Source organism: Sarcophilus harrisii, chromosome 1, assembly GCF_902635505.1.
Source record: "Sarcophilus harrisii chromosome 1, mSarHar1.11, whole genome shotgun sequence".
Lineage (NCBI taxonomy): Eukaryota > Metazoa > Chordata > Mammalia > Dasyuromorphia > Dasyuridae > Sarcophilus > Sarcophilus harrisii.
The window spans coordinates 647,166,325-647,183,831 of NC_045426.1; the positions used below are offsets into that span (position 1 = coordinate 647,166,325).

General features: G+C 57.9%; 2 protein-coding genes across 3 annotated transcripts; one reads left to right on the forward strand and one right to left on the reverse strand.

Moving 5' to 3' along the window:
- The first annotated feature begins 2,561 nt into the window (after positions 1 to 2,561).
- Positions 2,562 to 7,424, forward strand: ATG4D (autophagy related 4D cysteine peptidase). Of its 2 annotated transcripts, none has more exons than XM_031947522.1 (11): positions 2,562 to 2,777; positions 2,914 to 3,263; positions 3,600 to 3,674; positions 3,774 to 3,947; positions 4,033 to 4,354; positions 4,436 to 4,500; positions 5,756 to 5,886; positions 6,699 to 6,777; positions 6,862 to 6,938; positions 7,027 to 7,146; positions 7,216 to 7,424. In XM_031947522.1, exons 2-11 carry the CDS (start codon positions 2,960 to 2,962, stop codon positions 7,396 to 7,398), a joined length of 1,530 nt encoding a protein of 509 aa, XP_031803382.1. In that variant the 5' UTR covers positions 2,562 to 2,777; positions 2,914 to 2,959; the 3' UTR covers positions 7,399 to 7,424. The 2 variants fall into 2 exon arrangements, with proteins under 2 accessions (XP_031803382.1, XP_031803381.1); XM_031947521.1 differs by having other exon boundaries at positions 2,564 to 2,777; positions 3,591 to 3,674.
- Positions 7,425 to 7,467: 43 nt separating this feature from the next.
- KRI1 (KRI1 homolog) lies at positions 7,468 to 17,126 on the reverse strand. Its single transcript, XM_031947520.1, has 19 exons — positions 16,963 to 17,126; positions 16,801 to 16,874; positions 16,448 to 16,553; positions 16,185 to 16,299; positions 14,569 to 14,623; positions 14,235 to 14,284; positions 13,610 to 13,706; positions 13,406 to 13,483; positions 12,199 to 12,329; positions 11,940 to 12,066; positions 11,294 to 11,389; positions 10,756 to 10,926; positions 10,357 to 10,432; positions 10,176 to 10,252; positions 9,827 to 9,974; positions 9,469 to 9,599; positions 9,270 to 9,334; positions 8,661 to 8,756; positions 7,468 to 8,570 (listed from the first exon to the last, which is right to left on the reverse strand). Exons 1-19 carry the CDS (start codon positions 17,054 to 17,056, stop codon positions 8,150 to 8,152), a joined length of 2,208 nt encoding a protein of 735 aa, XP_031803380.1. The 5' UTR covers positions 17,057 to 17,126; the 3' UTR covers positions 7,468 to 8,149.
- Between the last annotated feature and the right edge of the window lie 381 nt (positions 17,127 to 17,507).

Here is a 17,507-nt window from a genome sequence, read left to right on the forward strand (position 1 = left end):
GGCAGAGTGAATAGAGTTTTGGGTCTAAAATTTGAACAAATCTTCTTCCTAAGTTCAAATCTGGTCTCAGATATTTATTAGCTGTGTGACTCAGGGCAAATCAATTAGCCCTGTTTCCTTCAGTTTCCTCATCTGTGAAATGAATGGAAGCAGGAAGTGGCAACCCATTTCAGTATCTCTGCCAAGAAAACTGCCAAATCGGGGATTTTGATGATGAAGAGTTGAACATGACTGGAAAGATGACTAAACAGCAGTAGATATATCTGGGGCAAGCATTCGTCCCCCGTGAATTAGACCTAAAATCCAATAAGAGTCATGGATGATCTGTTGGAGAAATTTCCGAATTTTAAGGATACTAACTGATCAACACAAAAGTTTCATTCCTTTTTGGATTGTATTACATACAAACATCCTCTCATTGACATCACACGGCAGCCACAGTTTCCAAAGAATCAGTTGCTACTGACCCAAAGGACAACACGGCAGGCACATTCAGGTGGGTGTACTTCCAAGAATGACCTAACCAGGGGGAGTAGAGTTAGAGATATAATAGGTTAGGAAAGGAAGTTTATGACTGGAAAGAAGCCAGTCTCTAATTCAGGTAAACAGATTGGTGTTCATCCTTTGTTCTGGAAAATCAGTGACCTCACGAGGGGGATGTCTTGACTTGCAAGACATTGATCTCACTCTCTCCTACGGAGTCACAGGAGTGCGGTGGTAAGACCCGGGGGAGGACCACTAGCCATGGCCCCCACAGGAAAATGAACAGAGGAAGGCCTTTGAGATACTGAGTGGCCTTAGGAGAAAATATGGATGGGAAGGTAGGGGTGGGCTCTGTTTATTGCCCTGAAGAAGCCCACACAGGAGAGAATGCAGATTCCATTTGATTCGAGGCAATGAAAAATGGAAATGGCAGAAGGCCATTACAGGAGTAAAGAGAAAAGTTAAGTGTAAGAAGGGTTATAGCCAGGTAAGTGAGAGAAGGGGGTATAATTGGTATGGTCCTGGATTCAAATCTTGTCTCTGTCACTGTAAATACTGAAATCTTTAGATTTCAGACTCCTCCGCTATAAAGTGGGAGAGAAGAGGAGGGAAGGTCGAACTAAGTGACCACTAAAGTAAAGAAATGTTCCTCTCAATAGCAAAGATCCTAAAGTTCACAAAGCACTTGACGCAGTTTTCATTTTGTTCTCAAAAACTCTGCTGCCTAAAGGCATTTGGAGAACTAGCGTAATAGGGCAGCTCGGAGGGGCCATCGGGATGGGGCCGGAGGCTTTGTGGTTCAGGTCCCGTCTCTGTGTCACGGTTCGCCCTGAGAAGGGCGGTGATTTGCCCAGGGCCAGCAGGGGTCGGAGGAGGAAGCTGAATCCGAGCTTCCTGGCTTTGAGGAGGGCTCCCTACCCTCAGGGGGTCTCTAACAGGCGTTAGCTGGATGGTTCAGAGGGGTCGCACACAGCTCATGGCGGGCTTCCGACGTTAAGGAAAGATGCTCGGACTTCGCCCTGTGGGCAGTCCCCAAGGTTCCCGAGCAGCGAGAGGAGCGAAGCTGTGCTTGGGGAAGGCTAACGCATCTCCCCGCCCAGGGCAGCTCAGCAGGGGGGAGCGGGGCTTCTCTGAGGCAGGTCGGGAGGAAGGGCAGGACTGGGGGAGCGGGGGCGCAGAGGGCTCGGGGCGTTAGCGAAGGGCTGGCGGCCGACTAGGGAGACCCGCTTAAGCAGAGAAGGAAGGGCCGGCGCAGCCGGGCCTGGCTCTTCTCACGCTCCAAGAGCGCCCCCTGCCCCTCCAGCCTCCTCTCCGGACCAGCGGGGCGCCCAGCGGCTTTCAGACCCTGGGCCAGATTTGGACTCGGACGCGCGCGGGCTGCTGGGAGTCAAGAGATCCCGGGTCCGAGGGCTCCGTGCTCCGCTCTGAGATGCTGCTGTCGCCGGGCCCGGCTCAGCCGAGCACCAGAGTGGCGAGGCTGGGCGCGTTGGGCGGGACCGGCTCTGGGGGCGCTGGCCCCAGTTAGCCGCGCCCCCTGCTCCGGACTGAGGCGAGGCGACCCTGATATCCGGAATGAGCCCAGGGCCGGCCCCGGGACCCCTAAGCCGCACGGTTCCGGCACCGACCCGGGCCACGGCCCACTTCTTCCTTTTCTCCCGGATCCTCCCTTAAAGTTCCCCTCCGCCTCGCATAGACTGCCCCGACTCCAGGGCCGCCCTGAGAGCCCCGCCCCGCCCGAGCTCCTCCCCGCCCCGCCCAAGCTCCTCCCCGCCCCGCCCAAGCCCCTCCCCGCCTCGGGCTCAAGCCCGCCTCCAGCTTCCCCGCCCTCTGCCGTTCGTCCCCCGCCCCCCAGCGTCTGCTGCACCCCCGAGTCGCACCCGAAGCCCGGCCTAGCTTCCGCTCCTCTAGACCCGGCCCCACCCTCTCCCCGCCCCCAGCCCGCCCCGGCTCCCCTCGGCCTTGGCCCCAGCCCCTCAGAATCGCCCAAGGTCCGCTTGCCTCAGGTGCGCCCCCGGTGCACGCCCCGCCGCGGGCTGCCACGCCCCGGGAGGCCCCTCCCCCCGCACTCCCCGCCGGCCCGGGCAGCGGCCGGGGCGGGGCCTCGCAGGGCCCGGCCTTCCGGGAGCCGAGCGGCGGCCGCTAAGATGGCGCTGGCGAGCGCCGCCGGAGCCAGGCCCCCCACGAGAGCCGGAGGCAGGCGCGGGGCTGCAGCGGCGGCCGGGCTGGGCTCCGAGTCCGAGTGAGCCGCGGCCGGTCCTTCCCGCTCCTGCCCCTGCCGGGGCATGAGCGCCCAGGTAGAGGGGGCGGGGCGGAGCGGGCCGGGGGGGGCGGGGGGAGCGGAGGAGGAGGGGCCCGGGACCCCGGGAATGCCCGGCGGCCCTCGGCCCCCCGTCGCGGCCCTCGGCCCAGCCCCGGCTCTCCCGCCCACAGCCCCGCGGCAGCTGGCCGAGCCCGAGCCCGAGCCGGACCGAGGCCCATGAATTCCGTGTCGCCCGCCGCCGTGCAGTACCGGAGCGGGAGCCAGGACGACGTGTGCCGCCCCGAGGCCAGGAAGCCGCCGCGGGCCCCCGGAGCTCGCGGTCTGGCGGCCGGGGCAGGATCCGGAGGCGGCGGCGGCGGCGGAGGAGGAGGTAGAGGAGGTGAAGGAGGCCACAATGGCCTAGTGGCCGCAGCCGGAGCAGCCGCTTCGGCCCCCCCGGGCCCTGCCCCCCCCAGCGAGCCGGACGAGGTGGACAAGTTCAAGAGCAAATTCCTCTCCGCCTGGAACAACATCAAGTATGGTGAGGACGGGGCTGGGGGGGGTTGGGCTGGGAGAAGCGGCGTGGGCCCCGGGGCAGCCCCGTAGTGGGAGGCGCTGGGAGAGCGGGGGCGGCCCGTGGGAAGGACCGGAACGCAAGGACTGAATGGGTTGGGGAGGAGGAATGGAGACCTGGCAGCCAGAGGTAAGGAAAAGCCGGCACTTGGGTCCCGGCCCCAGGGCAGTCCTGCTAAGTGCCGAGACTCGGAGTTGGAATCCCCCAGCTTCCAGGGCACCCGCCTGCCCACAGGCTGCCTGCCCCGGGTCTCTGCTTCCATATTCCCCTCCAATCCGTCTCTCCTTCCTTGAGGCTGGACAGTTCGCACCAAGACCAGCTTTAGCAAGTTGTCCGCCGTGCACCTGTGTGGCCGTCGGTACCGCTTTGAGGGGGAAGGTGAGCATGGTGGGGCCGGGAGTGAGCCATCCGGGCCTTGTTCCCCTTGGGTGGGGACCCAGGGTCCTGCAGGCCCCTGCAAGGAGATCTTCTCCCTAGGTGACATTCAGCGGTTTCAGAGGGACTTTGTCTCCCGCCTGTGGCTCACGTACAGGAGGGACTTCCCTCCCCTGGAGGGGGGCAGCTTGACCTCAGACTGTGGCTGGGGCTGTATGCTGCGCAGCGGGCAGATGCTGCTGGCCCAGGGCCTGCTTCTGCACTTCTTCTCCAGGGGTGAGACTTAGTGGGAGATTCTGAGGGCAAGAGGAGGGACGGGGATGAGGGCTCTCCACTGGCCTGACCCTCTGCCCTCCGACAGATTGGACTTGGTCAGAAGCTGTTCTACACCCCGGCCCCAGGGAGCCTGAGCTCCTCAGAACCATGTCTCCTTCTCGGGCCGGAGCAAGCTGGCAGCGGGTTCCCTCGCCAGCCTTGGGCCTAGGTCGGGCCACCTGGACCACCGGCGGGGCCCTGAGCCCCAGGGAGTTTGAGCAGGAGGAGCAGCACAGGCGCATTGTTTCCTGGTTTGCTGATCAGCCTGGGGCTCCCTTTGGCTTGCACCGGCTGGTAGAATTGGGCCGAAGCTCGGGCAAGAGGGCAGGAGACTGGTATGGTCCCTCTGTGGTGGCTCACATCCTCAGGTGAAGTAGTCACTGGTCTGGGAGGCAGAGGGGGGAGCTAGGGGTTGCTGCTGGAGCTCAGGGCTGCTCTCTCGTCCTCAGGAAAGCCGTGGAGAGCAGCTCAGAGGTGGCCCAGCTGGAGGTGTATGTTTCTCAGGACTGTACAGGTGAGGGGCCCCCAGAGGCCCAGAGACTTCACCTATTTTCCCATAGCTCACAACCTCTCATGGTAGGAAGAGTATGACGGTGAGAGCCAGGGACCAAGGTTTCTAGAGCCGAGGCCCTAGTCATCTTTCTGGGCCTGAGCTTCCCCATCTTTAAAATAAAAATGATTTAATTCAGTTCTTCAGCCATCTTTTAAGCCCAGTACAAGGTGCTGAGGATCCAAAGATGAAGAACTACACGGGCCCTGCCCTCAAAGATCTTACACTCTAATTGTGACAGGAGATGTCGTGACTATGACATGAGGTCAGGAAAGGAAAGGGTCAGATTGAAAATAATTTGGCCCATGTTAGAATGAGCGATAAAGAGCCATGTGAAATAAGGGTCGGAGGTGGAGGCCATATCATTGAATGGATTGAAGAGGGGAGAAACTAGGGGCAGGGAGACCCAGTTTTCCAGGGAGATTACAGTATTCCAGATCTGAGAGGTGATGAGGGCCTAAGCTGGGCCTGTGGAATTGTCAGGGCAAAGCCAGATAGGAGGATTGGATAGGATTCAAGGGATAGGACTTGATTGGATTCGACAAGTCAGTTTTCCAGGTTGGGCCCCTGAGGAGAATGAAGCTATTCATGAGTAAAGAGGCAAGGAAGTTGTAGGGAAAGTGAAAATCTTAGAATCCCAACAATCTTAGAAGCGAGCGCATTCCAGGATTGTGGTGAAAGAGGGCAGGAAATTCTTCCAAGAATCAAAAGTTCTTGGGCCTTTACCAGGACCCTGGAAGGAGCATCTCTGAGTAGGGAAACTAGAGAGCCAAGGAGATAAAACTGTCCCTTCTTCTCAGAAGAGGCCCTGACTCAGAACCTGTTATTCTCACTTTATGCACAGTCCAAGCAAGCCTGGTTATCTGGTTCCCCAGCTTCAGGCTGATTAGAAAGGGCAGGGGACATGGAGAAGGGAGGCCTGATAAGGAGGGAGGAGACAGAAAAGTCAGGGTAAGGAAGGACTGCTTACAAAGCTGGGCAGCTAAAGGCTGTTCATTCAGCAGAAGCACACTTTTAGTAGTAGAGAGATCTACTTTGCATACTTAATAAAACCCTAGAAATTAGCTGGACCCACCCCCTCATTTTACAGAGGAGAAAAATCTCTCCAGATTCACACAGGTGAGAATGACAGAACTGACATTTGGCCTGAGCTCACATCCTGCCCCTTCCCTCATACCCCATTACTCTTGCTTCTCTAATGGTGTTCATGTTTTCTCAGTCTATAAGGCAGATGTGGCCCAGCTAGTGGCCCAGCCGGACCCGAGCACTGAATGGAAGTCCATCGTCATCCTGGTGCCAGTGAGGCTGGGTGGGGAGACTCTCAACCCTGTGTATGTGCCCTGTGTCAAGGTAGGAGTCCTTCATAACCCTTTTAAGTGGTTTGGGAGAAGGGTACTTGGGGCTCTGGGGATCCCGCACCCTTCCACACTGCTCTGGTACCCTAGGAAAGCTGTCTCTCATTTTCTTGCTTTTTGCTTTTTTGGGAGGCAATTGGGGTTAAATGACTTGCACAGCTAATGAGTATCAGAGGCTGGATTTGAACTCAGGTCCTCCCATTTTTTTTTTTAAACAACAAAACTGTTTCAGTACCCATCAGCTGGCTTTGGATCCTGTTTCCTGGGCCATTGCATTCATCCTTGAGTCCTGTCATCCCATTTTTATTAGCATGAGACAGTGGGGCAATGGAAAGAGATAGCCGGGGCTAAATGTGTAGTTGCCCTATTGGCTACTAGAGTGACTTTCTGGTTCTTGGTCCTTTTCCTGCCCCATAAAAGGGGACTAAACGAGGTGATTTCTGAAGTCCCTTCCGGCTCCTTGTCTGACTCAGAGCAGCAGGGGCAGCCAGGTAGTGAAGCGGCGGGGGCACCCGGCCTGGGACAGTTGTTGGCTGCGGGACATTGGGCAACTTACTTAACCCCAGTTGCCATAAGGGTGTAGAGTTAGAGCTAGAAAGGGCCTAGAGGCCATCTGGTGTTTTTATACATGAGGAAACAGGTCTGGAGGAATGAGTACTTGCCCAAGGTCACAAAGGGATCAAGTGAACTGACACCACTTGCTTTTCCTGTTGCCTGTGTGCTCTCACAGTCCCCTCTCATGGGGTCTGAGGGGGCCGCTGCAGGAGGAAGGCAGGCCCTGAGTCCTGTCTCTTCCCCTTTCCCCAGGAACTCCTGCGGCTAGAACTGTGCATCGGAATCATCGGCGGGAAGCCCCGGCACTCGCTTTACTTCATTGGCTATCAGGGTGAGTGTGGCCTCCCCTACCCGCCCTCTTGTCCCCTCCCCTGCCCCTTGTCCACCCCTGCCTCACTGCCTGCTTCCTCCACAGATGACTTTCTGCTCTACCTCGACCCCCACTACTGCCAGCCCTTTGTGGATACCTCCCAAGAGAGCTTCCCCCTGGAGGTCAGTGAGGTGCTGGGCCGAGCCTGGGGAGGGGCCGGGAGGTTGGGCAGTGCGACCCAAAGGCCCAAATCTTCCTTCTGGCTTGCAGTCCTTCCACTGCACGTCTCCCCGGAAGATGGCCTTCAGTCGGATGGACCCCAGCTGCACCATTGGCTTTTATGCTGGCAACAGAAAGGAGTTTGAGCTGCTGTGCCTGGAGCTGACCCGGGTGAGCTGGCCCGGCTGGGGGATGGGGGGGTGGGTGCCTGCAGCCCTTCTGACCACGGCTCTCCTGCAGGTTCTCAACTCTTCCTCGGCCACGGAGCGGTATCCCATGTTCACACTGTCTGAGGGCCATGCCCAGGAGTACGGTCTGGAGGAGGTCTGCTCCCAGCTCACCCAGCAGAGCCTCCGGCTGCCCCAGGCCGGGAAGCTTGGCAAGGCCAAGAGACCCAGCTCAGAGGACTTTGTGTTTTTATAGCAGGGACAAGGGGAAGTGGTGTCTGTAATATATACGTACATACATATATATATTTTTTATTTATATACATGTGATGGAGCTGCCCTGCAGATGGAGGGGGTAGCAATATTCTCAGGCTCACTGGGGATTGGGGCTGATTACTGATCCTCAACACCTTTAAAGCACTCCTGCCCCCCAGTGCATGGGGGTGACTGGAGGGCAAGACTGTGATTCTGCTGTAGCAACATGTTTCCACTGGAAATCAGCCTGGGCTGGGGGGGAGGGGGGGAGGACTGGGAGGGCTGGGCTCTCCCTTCCCTTTGGCTGGGTTGTAGCCCAAGGGTGAAATTAAAGCTCTACTTGATAAGTGTCTGAGTGCATTGAGCTGCTTCCTAGGGCAGGCTGTGGGCAGAGGGCAGGAAGTCTGCTGACAGTTGTGCCCTCTGGGGCCAAAAGGAGGAAGCCTGTCCCCCAAAAGATGACCCAGCCACAGAGACTTGAGAATTGAGATCTTCTAGGCCATTCACCAGTTGTATAATCAGGATCAAGAACTGCTCCAAGATCCTTGGAGGTCATTTAGTTCATTCTCATTAATCCAGAGGGGAAATGGGGCCCCCCAAAAGAAAGGTCACACAGGGAGAAAGCGCTTGGCCCAGACTTGCTCAGCAAGTGCCCCTCAATTGGGGTGTTATATATAAACCTACTTTTATTTGACATTTTCAGCTCTCCCCTCACCCTAAAGGCAGCTGTGGGGACAGGAGAGCTGGGAAGCTCAGGCAGGGGCCTGGGCCTGGGGCTGGGCTCGGGCCCGCTTCTTCCGTTCCCGGCCCAGCTGCCGGTAGTGCAGCCGCTTTGCATTTAGCCCATAGGCCTGCAATCTCTGGTGGCTGAACTCGAAGCCTCCCAACTTCACCCGGGGTCCCAGAAGTCTCCCTTTCTTGCTCCGAAGACTCTTCTTGGGTCTTAGAGGTGGGGCCACCTGTGGCCCAGATAAGGGCCCGGTCCCATCTGGCTTCTCCTGGGTCTCTGCAGCAGCAAGGGGGGCCATGCTTTTGTCTTTGGGTACCAGGAAGTCCTCCTCCTCCTCCTCCTCAGAGGTGCCCTCCAGTTTGGGCTTCTTCCGGCTCTCATTCAGGGCCTCCGGTCCTTGGCGTTTCCTGAGTGGGTGTGCTGGATCAGAAGTCTCCTCAGTCCTGCAGAGAGACAGAAGCCCAAGATTGCTCTGTGGCCCTCAATTACGAATGGGACCAGTCTGTTGGATCCCCCCAAACCACGTGACTCACAGTTGGGCAAGAGACTGCAGGATCTGCTGCTTCTTCCGAATGTTCTTTGCCTTCAGGTTGTACTGCTTCTGCTCCCGCAGCTCCTCCTGCTCTGATCTGCAGACCCATTAGGCCCCGTCAGCCAGGGCTCCGATAGCCCCCCAGGCCCAAAGAGCTTTCAGTAATCTCCCCCTGCCCCCTCATAAGACCTATTCTCAAGCAGCTTACAACCTATTTTAGGAGGTGGCCAGCTCGTTCATAGGAGAAAAGAAGAGCTTTAGTCCAGGGCTTCTTAGCCCATCTCAAAATAATTTTTCTGAATGTGTAAAGCACAATACACAGAATTACAAGGGAAATGCTTATCTAAATGTGTTAAACATTCACAAACCCTAGGCTAAGAAACTGGCTCTGGACCTCAAGCACAATCAGAGAGCTAAGAGGTGACTGGGGGACTCACTTTCAGCCAGGAGGCTTGTGGAAGGTTCCCTCCCTCAGAAGTGGGCTTTAGAGGGTGGGATTGACTTCAGAGCAAATAGCTGCTCAATGTGGGGTGGAGGGAAGAGGCAAAGGAGCGGGAGTAGTCCACAGCCACCTCCCTTAAGCGGCAGCGCACCCATGAGGAGGCCTCACCTGTACATGCAGGTCTTCTTGAGGGAACACCAGCGATTGAGCTCCTTGTCATCCGAGGCCAGGATCTGCATGGGCACAAAGGAACACTCGGGTGTCCCACAGCGTCCCACGGCCTCCCACAGGGTCCCACAGCCTCCCACAGTCTCCCTGGACCCAGGCTGACTGAAGGAGAAGGGGGTGGGCCGGGGAGCTCAGCTACCTCCTCTGTGGTCAGGCCAAAGTCGCAGGGCACCACCGAGCGATACTTAAAGCGACAGGGCAGGTCGTCGATGATGTCCTCGTAGTCCAGCCTGTAGTATTCGTCCAGGTACTCTTCGAAGGTCTTGTTCTCTAGCCAGACAGAGCAGGGGCCCTTTCAGAGGTTCGGGCCTCCTCCCCCAGAGTGGGGGACGGACAGGAGGCCTGGTCCAGGGCCCAGCTCCCCTCACTAAGCACAGGAGGCAGGTGCGAAGAGCTGGCCTCTGGGAGCTCAGGGCAGTGGGGGCTAAGCCCTCCGCGGGTGACTCTGCTGCCCAACATCAGATAAAATTATAGGGAAAAATTACTCTGGGACTCACCAGGGTCAAAGACAGGCCTGTCCTGGCTGACAACTTCGGCAAAGTGGGACTTCCGTCTCTTCTTGCCAGCCAGCGGTACATCCCACTTTTTTTTTTTCTTCTTCCCACTCCTGACAGATGGTTGACTGGGGTCATAATCCGCGTCCATCTGCCAGAAAGGTTCATGTGGGTCACAAGAGGCTTGTGGGTAGGGAGGGCCCAGACAAGCTCACACTAGCCAGAGAGACGGCACTGGGGAAACTTAGGGAGGCCAGCCCAGGAGTGGGGCTCTGGAATCTGTCCAGCCATCTGCCTCTCTGCAGGAAGTGCGGGCTGGCCGCTCAGACCCATGGGGTCAGGGAAAACGTACAATGAAGTCGGGGTCCTCGCAGTGGGGTTCCGCTGCCTCCTCCTCGGCCCCCGTCCATGTGTCCCAGTTCCATTCATCTGGTTTGACAGAAGAAGGGGGGAGGGTCAGCTGTTTGGTCAGCACCCACCCCCTCCAGGGTTTGGACGAAAGGGGCCGGGAGACACAGGGAAAGAAGACTCACCGTCAAAGCCCTCCTCCTCCTCAAACTGCGGCTTCTCCTCCTCTCCAATGCCGTAATACTCCTCTCCAAAGCACTTCTGCAAAAGGGGGAGGGAGAAGGTCAAAGAGCACACTGACCACCCGGAGTAGCAGCACTGTGCGGGGGCTCCATCCATCTCCTCAATAATCACAACGCAGGTTAGTTAGGGTTCCGTGGGGTCTGAGGGGGAGACTGGGGCCCAGGGAAGCCAGAGCTGGGACCCATCACTGAGCCCAAAGGTGAGGAGGCTGTGGCCCTTGAGTCAGAGGGGAGGGGCAGGCCGAGTGTTTAAGCTGAGAGGGCACGGCGAGAGCCGATCGGCCCGGAGGTCGGTCCCTGGCGGCCTGGGGCAGGCTTAGCCCAGAGGCGCAGGGCTCTTACCTGCATGAGCTGGTCATGCGTGGAGGGGTCGAAATCTCCCTCCAGGTCAGCCTCCTCGAAAGCCCCGGCCTGGTTGCCTGTGATCTCCCGCAGCTTCTCCAGTTTGTCTAGAATCTCTCGGCGTTTCAGATTTTTCAGCTGCTTCAATTCTTCCTGCTTCTTCAGCTTCTCCTGTCGGAGGGAGGAAAGGCTGCAGACCCCATTGTCTGCCCCACTGTGGGGCTCCTGCTCACAGGCCTAGGGGGAGGGTCTCCGAGGTCCTCTAGTCCGGGGCCTCGTGTGCCCTCCGCACCCGAGACTTTTTTATGTGATCCAGGTACATAAACCAGGTAGACAAACCAAACATAAATCAAGATTTCACTATTCCCACGTTGTTATGAGATCCCACCTGAGATCTCGAACCACACTTAAAGAAGCTTTGCTCTAGGCCACGCCCCTAATTTTACAAACAGTGAAAATGAGGCCCAAGGTGCACACTTCCCACTCCGGGCGCAAGATCTTCCCACCGTTCCCCAAGGGCAGCCCCAGAGCTCCTTACCTTCTTCTTGCGCTCCCGGGTCGCCTCCCGCTTTTCCTTTCTCCGCTCATCCTTCCTCCGCACAGAGGAGGTGATGGTCCTGGGGTAGGTCTTTACCTGTAAAGGAAGAAGGCCACAGGCCTTGAGCCACGTCCAGGGGACCACGGCCCTCCTTGCCCCCTTCCCCCAGGAGGAGCTGGGTGGGAAGGGATAGCGCGGAGCAACAATTCACCCTGACAGTGTTTTGCTCACAACAGCTCTGGGAGACGGGCACCACACATTATGTGTTGGCTTAAGACCTAGAACAGGAACTTCTGTCCTCCCACAGTGAAGATGAGTCTCGGGGGTTGCTTGCAGGAGGTGAAGTTAAGTGACTCGCATGGGATCAAACAGCCCAGCCATGTCCAAGGCAAGCCTCGGACCTGGGCTTTGCTGACATTTGGGGCCAGCTCTCTCCCTAGTACCCCAAGCTCCTGCCCAAGCTTTATAGGAAAGAAACAAGTATGTCAGGGCCCTGTGCAAGTGTCCGAGAAGCAGTGCTTCCCCGTTAGTCACCAGAGTGAACACCTGTTGGGCTCCTGTGTGCCTAAAACCCCACAGTGGGAGAGAGGTCAGACAAGGGCTCCTGCCCTCCCAATAGTGGCTGACCGAAGCTCAGGGCCCTTACCTGCTCAGCATCTGGCTCCTCGAAGCGGAAATTGTACTTCCTCTCAAAGTCCTCCTGCTTCTTCAGGAACAGCTCCCCCTCGTCAGAGGAATCATCCACCACCAGCTGCCCTCCGGCACCTGGAAACCTGGGGGGAAGGAGGAAGCCAGACTTAATCCCTCTGGAGCTGGCACAGAAATCCAAGGCCCCGGGCCAGCCTCCCTGCTTCTCCCCAGCCACATTCCACAGCTTTAAGGGACAGGGAAAAGCTGCTGCTTACCCTTCGTCCTCCTCCTCTTCCTCTTCTTCCTCCTCCTCCTCTTCCTGATAGCCTTTGTTCAGAATGTAGTCTCTCAAGAATTTCTCCCCATCATCCAGCTGAGGGTTGCTCCAGTACTCTCTGAGGTGGGTCTGTGGATGAAGAGGACTGGAGATGAACCTGCTCCCCCGAATAATCTTCAGGGAGAAGAAGGGCTGCTAAGCCCGGGCGGAAGCTTCACTTGGGGACAGGGCCCAACCTGACCCCATCAGGGCCGAACCCCCGCACACGAAGCACATTTGGGGATAAAGTCCCCAAATGGTGGTTTACAGCACCATGTGAGGTCTCATAACTTAATGTGGAGATTGCAAAATTATTACTAAACGTGTGATTTCTTACCTATTTTATGTAACGCTATACCTAGGGTCACATAAAAATTTCTCAGGCAAAAAGAGGTATTGAGCAGAAAATGTTTAATAATCCCTGATCTATGAACCCCTTCATCCTCATGAATGCCTTCCTTGTCACCCTGTTCTCCTCCTACCCCCTTCCCCTGGCGTGGAAGCCTCAGGGACCCTCTGCCCATCCAATGAGTCAGCTCCCCTACCTCCCCCGCTCTGAGTCATTCCTTCCTCTCTACTCACTGGGCCACAATCTAGTTAAGTTACTCACTGATCCTTCCGGACCACGGGGATGTCCTGTCTCCGAGCTTCCCCATCTGCTGCCCACAATCCATCCTTTAGGGCAGCCAAAGACATTTCTAAGCACACCTCTGACCTCCTCATTTCCTGCTTAAGTGGTTTCTACTAGGTGGGGAGCTTGCAGAATAAAACACCAACTCCTGGTCTAGCATCTAATGCCCTTCAGCGTCCTACTAACCGCTTCCTCCTGGCTGATGCTCCATCTGCGCCCCCCAAACATTTGCCCGGAGCGCCCGTATGCCTCAGCTCTGCCTCTCAGATGCTCTGTCCTGGTCCCAGTTTCAGCTCGGGCTCCCCGAACTCTCAGATCCTCGGCCGCTGGCCTTTGGCGCTCTCAAGCTTTTCTTTAGGCCACCTAGCAGCCCCTCACTCTCCTTTCCTGCCCCACTGTCTGCACTGTGTCCTCCCAGGACTCCTTGAGGAAGAGGACGGCTGATCAGTTTTTACCTTTTACCTTCAGTGCCTTGTGCAGAGAGAATCTACAGGTCTGTTGAACTGAACCAAATGAAAAAGAAATGCTTTCTCACCAGCTCCTTCAGGTCTTCCTTGTCTTCAGCGTCTTTCTGCCCCTTTAACCAGTCTACATAGTCAGCCTCTTCCCGAGCCTGGAAGGAGAAGCAGAAGAATGAAGGCGGACCGGAAGCCGTGCCCGCGGACAAGCTCTGCCCTCTCCACCCGCTGCCTCCCAGGACGGGGCCCTGGCTGCACCCTTCCCTCGGGCCCTCCCTCACCTTCTCCTCCTTGGTTTTGGTCCGTTTCTTCAGCAGACTGGAACCACCCTCGCCTGCACTCTCCTCCTCATCGCTGTCTGCGACAAACTGCCGGAAGCTGCCCCAGAGAGAGGAGACTCAGTCCAGTGATGTGGTCTACCCGGACCCCTGACTCTGCATCTCTCCCATGGCCCACCCTACAGACCCGGCCTGAGCAGGTCAGGAGGGGTTCACAGAGGGAGGGGGCCTACCCTGGAGCCCATATCTTTATCCTGCCAAGGTTCTCTGGTAACGAGCATGAAACTGAAAAATGGTTTTCTATTTTAAACATCCTAGGGACTAATTGGTGTTTAATCAAGTGTCTTAAAACCCCTGCAAAAAAGGCTTTTTAATTCTTTGGGGCTCTTCTGTTATGTGATGGAGAGAACACAAAAAGGAGCTTTGGCAGCCTGCTTCTTTTAGGGCTTAAAAGCAGATGTGGATGGAGAGAGCGGAACATAAGGAGGACCTCTGTGTGGGCCAACAAGCCCAGAGGGGCAGAAACACTGGCTATGTTTTGCAACTCGAATCTCTGCTTGGCCTTTTACTGGCTCCCACCAGGCTCCATCTGGCCCTCTCCCAAAGGCTTACTTCCATCCAAACGTACCTCTCTTTGAGGCGCTTCTGTTCTTCAATGTAACTTCTGGAGGTGGTTTGCTGGGCAGGAAAGAGAATGGAGGGCTGTTAGGGCAGTAAAGACCCCTAAGGAGGCTGCTGTGAGTCCTCCCCCCTCCCAGACATGCAGCTCCCCTGCTAGGACCAGGTTCCCCCTTCCACCCCGAGGAAGGAACAGCAGGGAACTGGTTCATCTCCCAGGCTCATTCAGGGACAATGTTGAAAGAGATGACCATCCTATTACCCAACCAAGAAGCATCTCTTCCGCCCTTACTGAATGCCAGATGCTACACTACATGCAGCTGCCACAAACACAAGGTGTTTACCCGATGCTTCTGCCTTTCAGCTTCTTGGTCAGAGTCCTCCTCGTCTACATACTTCCTGCAGGAAAATCAGGGACACCAGTGGGTGCGTGGGGACAGTTTTTCCTCCCCAACTCTGTAAAAAGACCCCGGCCAAAGCCACTGAACACGTATCAGGTCCTTCAGGGCTCCAGAATGGATTTACAGGAATACTCTTTTAAAACTGAAAGGAACCTAAGAAATCACTTAACTCAATTCATCCATTTCACAGACGAGGAAATTGAAGCTTGAAAAAATAAAATAATTTGCCAAGGTTACAAGTATATTCCCATGCTGAGACCTGAGCCCTGGTCCTTGAACTCCACACCTAACTGCCTCCATGGCAATAATTCCATTCTGAGGTTATTTTATCATATCTTAAGTATTTCCTTTACAACACCTTGGGTAAATAGAAAAGACAAGGCTTATTTATCATACGTATGGGGAAACTGAGGCTAGGAGATAGGAGATAAAGCGGCTTTCCCTAAAGTTACACAACTACCAAGCATGAGAACAAGAATCTGAATCTGGGCTGTGCCTCAGTTCACCCTACCACTGGTAGCCAACGGAGAACAGCAGTGGGCGAGTCAGGAAGACCCAAGTTCAAATCTAGCTTCAGACACTTGAATAACCTTGGCAAGTCCCTTGGGCAGTCTGCCTCAGTTTCCTCAGCCATCATATGGGGATGATACTAGGAGCGGCTCCCCAGGGTTGCTGTGAGGACCAAATGACCCTACTGTTGTAACCCTGGGCAAGTCACTTAACCCAGTTTGGCTCAGTTTCCTCATCTGTACGAGGAGCTGGAGAAGGAAAGGACAAACCGCTCCTACAGCTTTGCCAAGAAAACCCCACATGGAGTCATGAAGCATCAGGCCCAACTCAAAATGACACAAAGCCAGCCACTACCACGTGTGCAGCCCTGTGTGCGCTAGGCAGCGGGGAAACACAGACAGCCAGGAAAGCTTTGTGGGGTCGGGTGGAGAGAGAAACCGTCCACAAGTAACGCCACTACGCAGCTCCTACGCGTCAGGCACTGACTCTGAGAAAGACCGGGAGCTCTCGGGGCGCGGGCACCGGCTGTCCGCACAAGCAGCAGCCGGAGAAAGGTGGAGCCGGTCACCGGATGGCAGGCCCCGCCTGAGGGGGCTCGCCAGTCTGCGCGCTCTAAAGGGCCGGCCTTCACCGGGCTCTGGAGGCCTTGGAGACTGTGCGGCAGAAACAAGGGCGGAACACAAAGTGTGTACGGGGGCTACGGCCCGAGAGCTACTGCTGGGTCAGCGTGGCGAGAAAGAGCAGCAAAGCCGGCCATCACTAGGAAAGAAAACAAGGAGAGGAGGGGGGGAAAGGCCCGTGCCTACAGCGGCGCAGGGAATGGAAACGCGCCCTGCCGCTCCGGGAAGCTGGCCCCCGGCTCCGCTCCGGGAAGCTGGCCCCCGGCTCCGCTCCGGGAAGCTGGCCCCCGGCTCCGCTCCGGGGCCGCGCCGCCACACCCCCCGCCTTACAGCCTTCTGCCTCCCCAGCGTCCCGGGCTCCGCTGGGCGCGGGCACCTAACGATGCCTGTTCCGGACGGACCTCGGTCCTCGGCTCTGGCGGAACTCACCCCTCCTTTTCCAGAATGACCTTTCTCTCGTAGTCCTTCAAGTACATGGGCTTTTCTCTCTTCTTTTTCTTCTCTTTCTCCGGGGGTCTCCCATCTTCCTCCGAGGAGGGGGGTCCTGGGATTCCCGGCCAGGAAGAGACGTTTTAGACGAGGCAGACGGCTGCAGACCCTCCCTCCGCTCCTCGGGCGGACGAGCCCGCCCCTCCGCAGGGGCCCCCTCCCACCCCAAATCCCCCCGCCGCCTCCGGGGGGACAGCCCCTACCCGGCTCATTGTAAAACGTGGCGCCCTGCTGGTAGATCCGGGGGTCCTTCTTCTTCAGCAGGGACAGGGTTCGGTAAAAGCCCCTGTCCAGCTCCGGGTCAAACTCCTACGAGGCAAGGGCGGCCCAGGGATCAGGCCGGTCCCGGGAGTGCGGGAGTGCTCCTCTCCCCGGGACATCCGTACCTCGGGGGCCGCGGGGTCTGGGGCTGGAGGCGGAAGGGACGGGCGGGTTGGGGGCCCTGGGGAGGGGCTGCCGGGGTGGAGAAGCTTCGGGGGCAGGATGTCCGGGGGAGGTCCCTGGCTGGGGTCCCGAGGGGGAGGGGAAGGGGGCGGGGCTAGGGGCCGGTCCTCACCACCCGCTCCTCACTGGCGTCTGAGTCGGAGTCGGAGCCGGACTCGCTCCCGCGGTCCCCGTACCGGTCCTTCACTGGGGGCGGGAGGGAAGCGCGTAAGCGCGGCCGCCGCCCCCGCCCCCGGTCCGGCCGCCCGCCGCGCCCCCCGCCCCCCGCACTCACGCTTCTGCAGCTCCTCGCGCCGCCGGTAGCGCCCGTACCGCGCCGCAAAGGCCTCGTTCACCCGCAGCTCGCAGGGTCCGCGCGGCTCCGGCATGGCGGCTTCCAGGAGGCGGGCAGGCGGGAGTTCTGCACTGCGCCGGCGCGGACTCCTCCCCACGGGAGAGCTTAAAGGGGCAGAGCAGCGGCAGCCGGCCCCGCCCCTCCGCCGCACTCGCTCCCGCCCCTCCGCCGCACTCGCTCCCGCCCCTCCCCCTCCTTCCCATCCCGGGGGGCCGGGGAGACCCGAACCCCTCCCTCCTCCCGCGGGGCTGGCTGCCGGGAGGTGAAATGCTCCTTTGAACTGGCTGCTCCCGAGGTTGCAGATACGGGCCCTTGGGTGCGGGGGAAGTCCTGGCCCCTCCCCAGCGCCACTCGGAGGGCACAGCTGGGGGCTCTTGCTCCATTCGCGGTTTCCTGCCACCCTTCCGTTCCCGATGCCCAAACCACCGCCCCACCCAACCCCAGCTGGACCCTGGGAATCACCCGCCCTCACCCACCGCCCTCCC

Excerpts from the sequence above, each read along its gene's own strand:
- ATG4D (XM_031947521.1), top strand. The coding sequence starts at position 2,960 with ATGAATTCCGTGTCGCCCGCCGCCGTGCAGTACCGGAGCGGGAGCCAG. Across the intron at positions 6,778-6,861 it reads TTACTTCATTGGCTATCAGG|ATGACTTTCTGCTCTACCTC; the intron begins GTGAGTGTGGCC and ends CTTCCTCCACAG. Across the intron at positions 7,147-7,215 it reads TGTGCCTGGAGCTGACCCGG|GTTCTCAACTCTTCCTCGGC; the intron begins GTGAGCTGGCCC and ends GCTCTCCTGCAG.
- KRI1 (XM_031947520.1), bottom strand. The coding sequence starts at position 17,056 with ATGCCGGAGCCGCGCGGACCCTGCGAGCTGCGGGTGAACGAGGCCTTT. Across the intron at positions 13,707-14,234 it reads CAGAAGCGCCTCAAAGAGAG|CTTCCGGCAGTTTGTCGCAG; the intron begins GTACGTTTGGAT and ends TCTCTGGGGCAG. Across the intron at positions 11,390-11,939 it reads AGGAGCCAGATGCTGAGCAG|GTAAAGACCTACCCCAGGAC; the intron begins GTAAGGGCCCTG and ends CTTCCTTTACAG.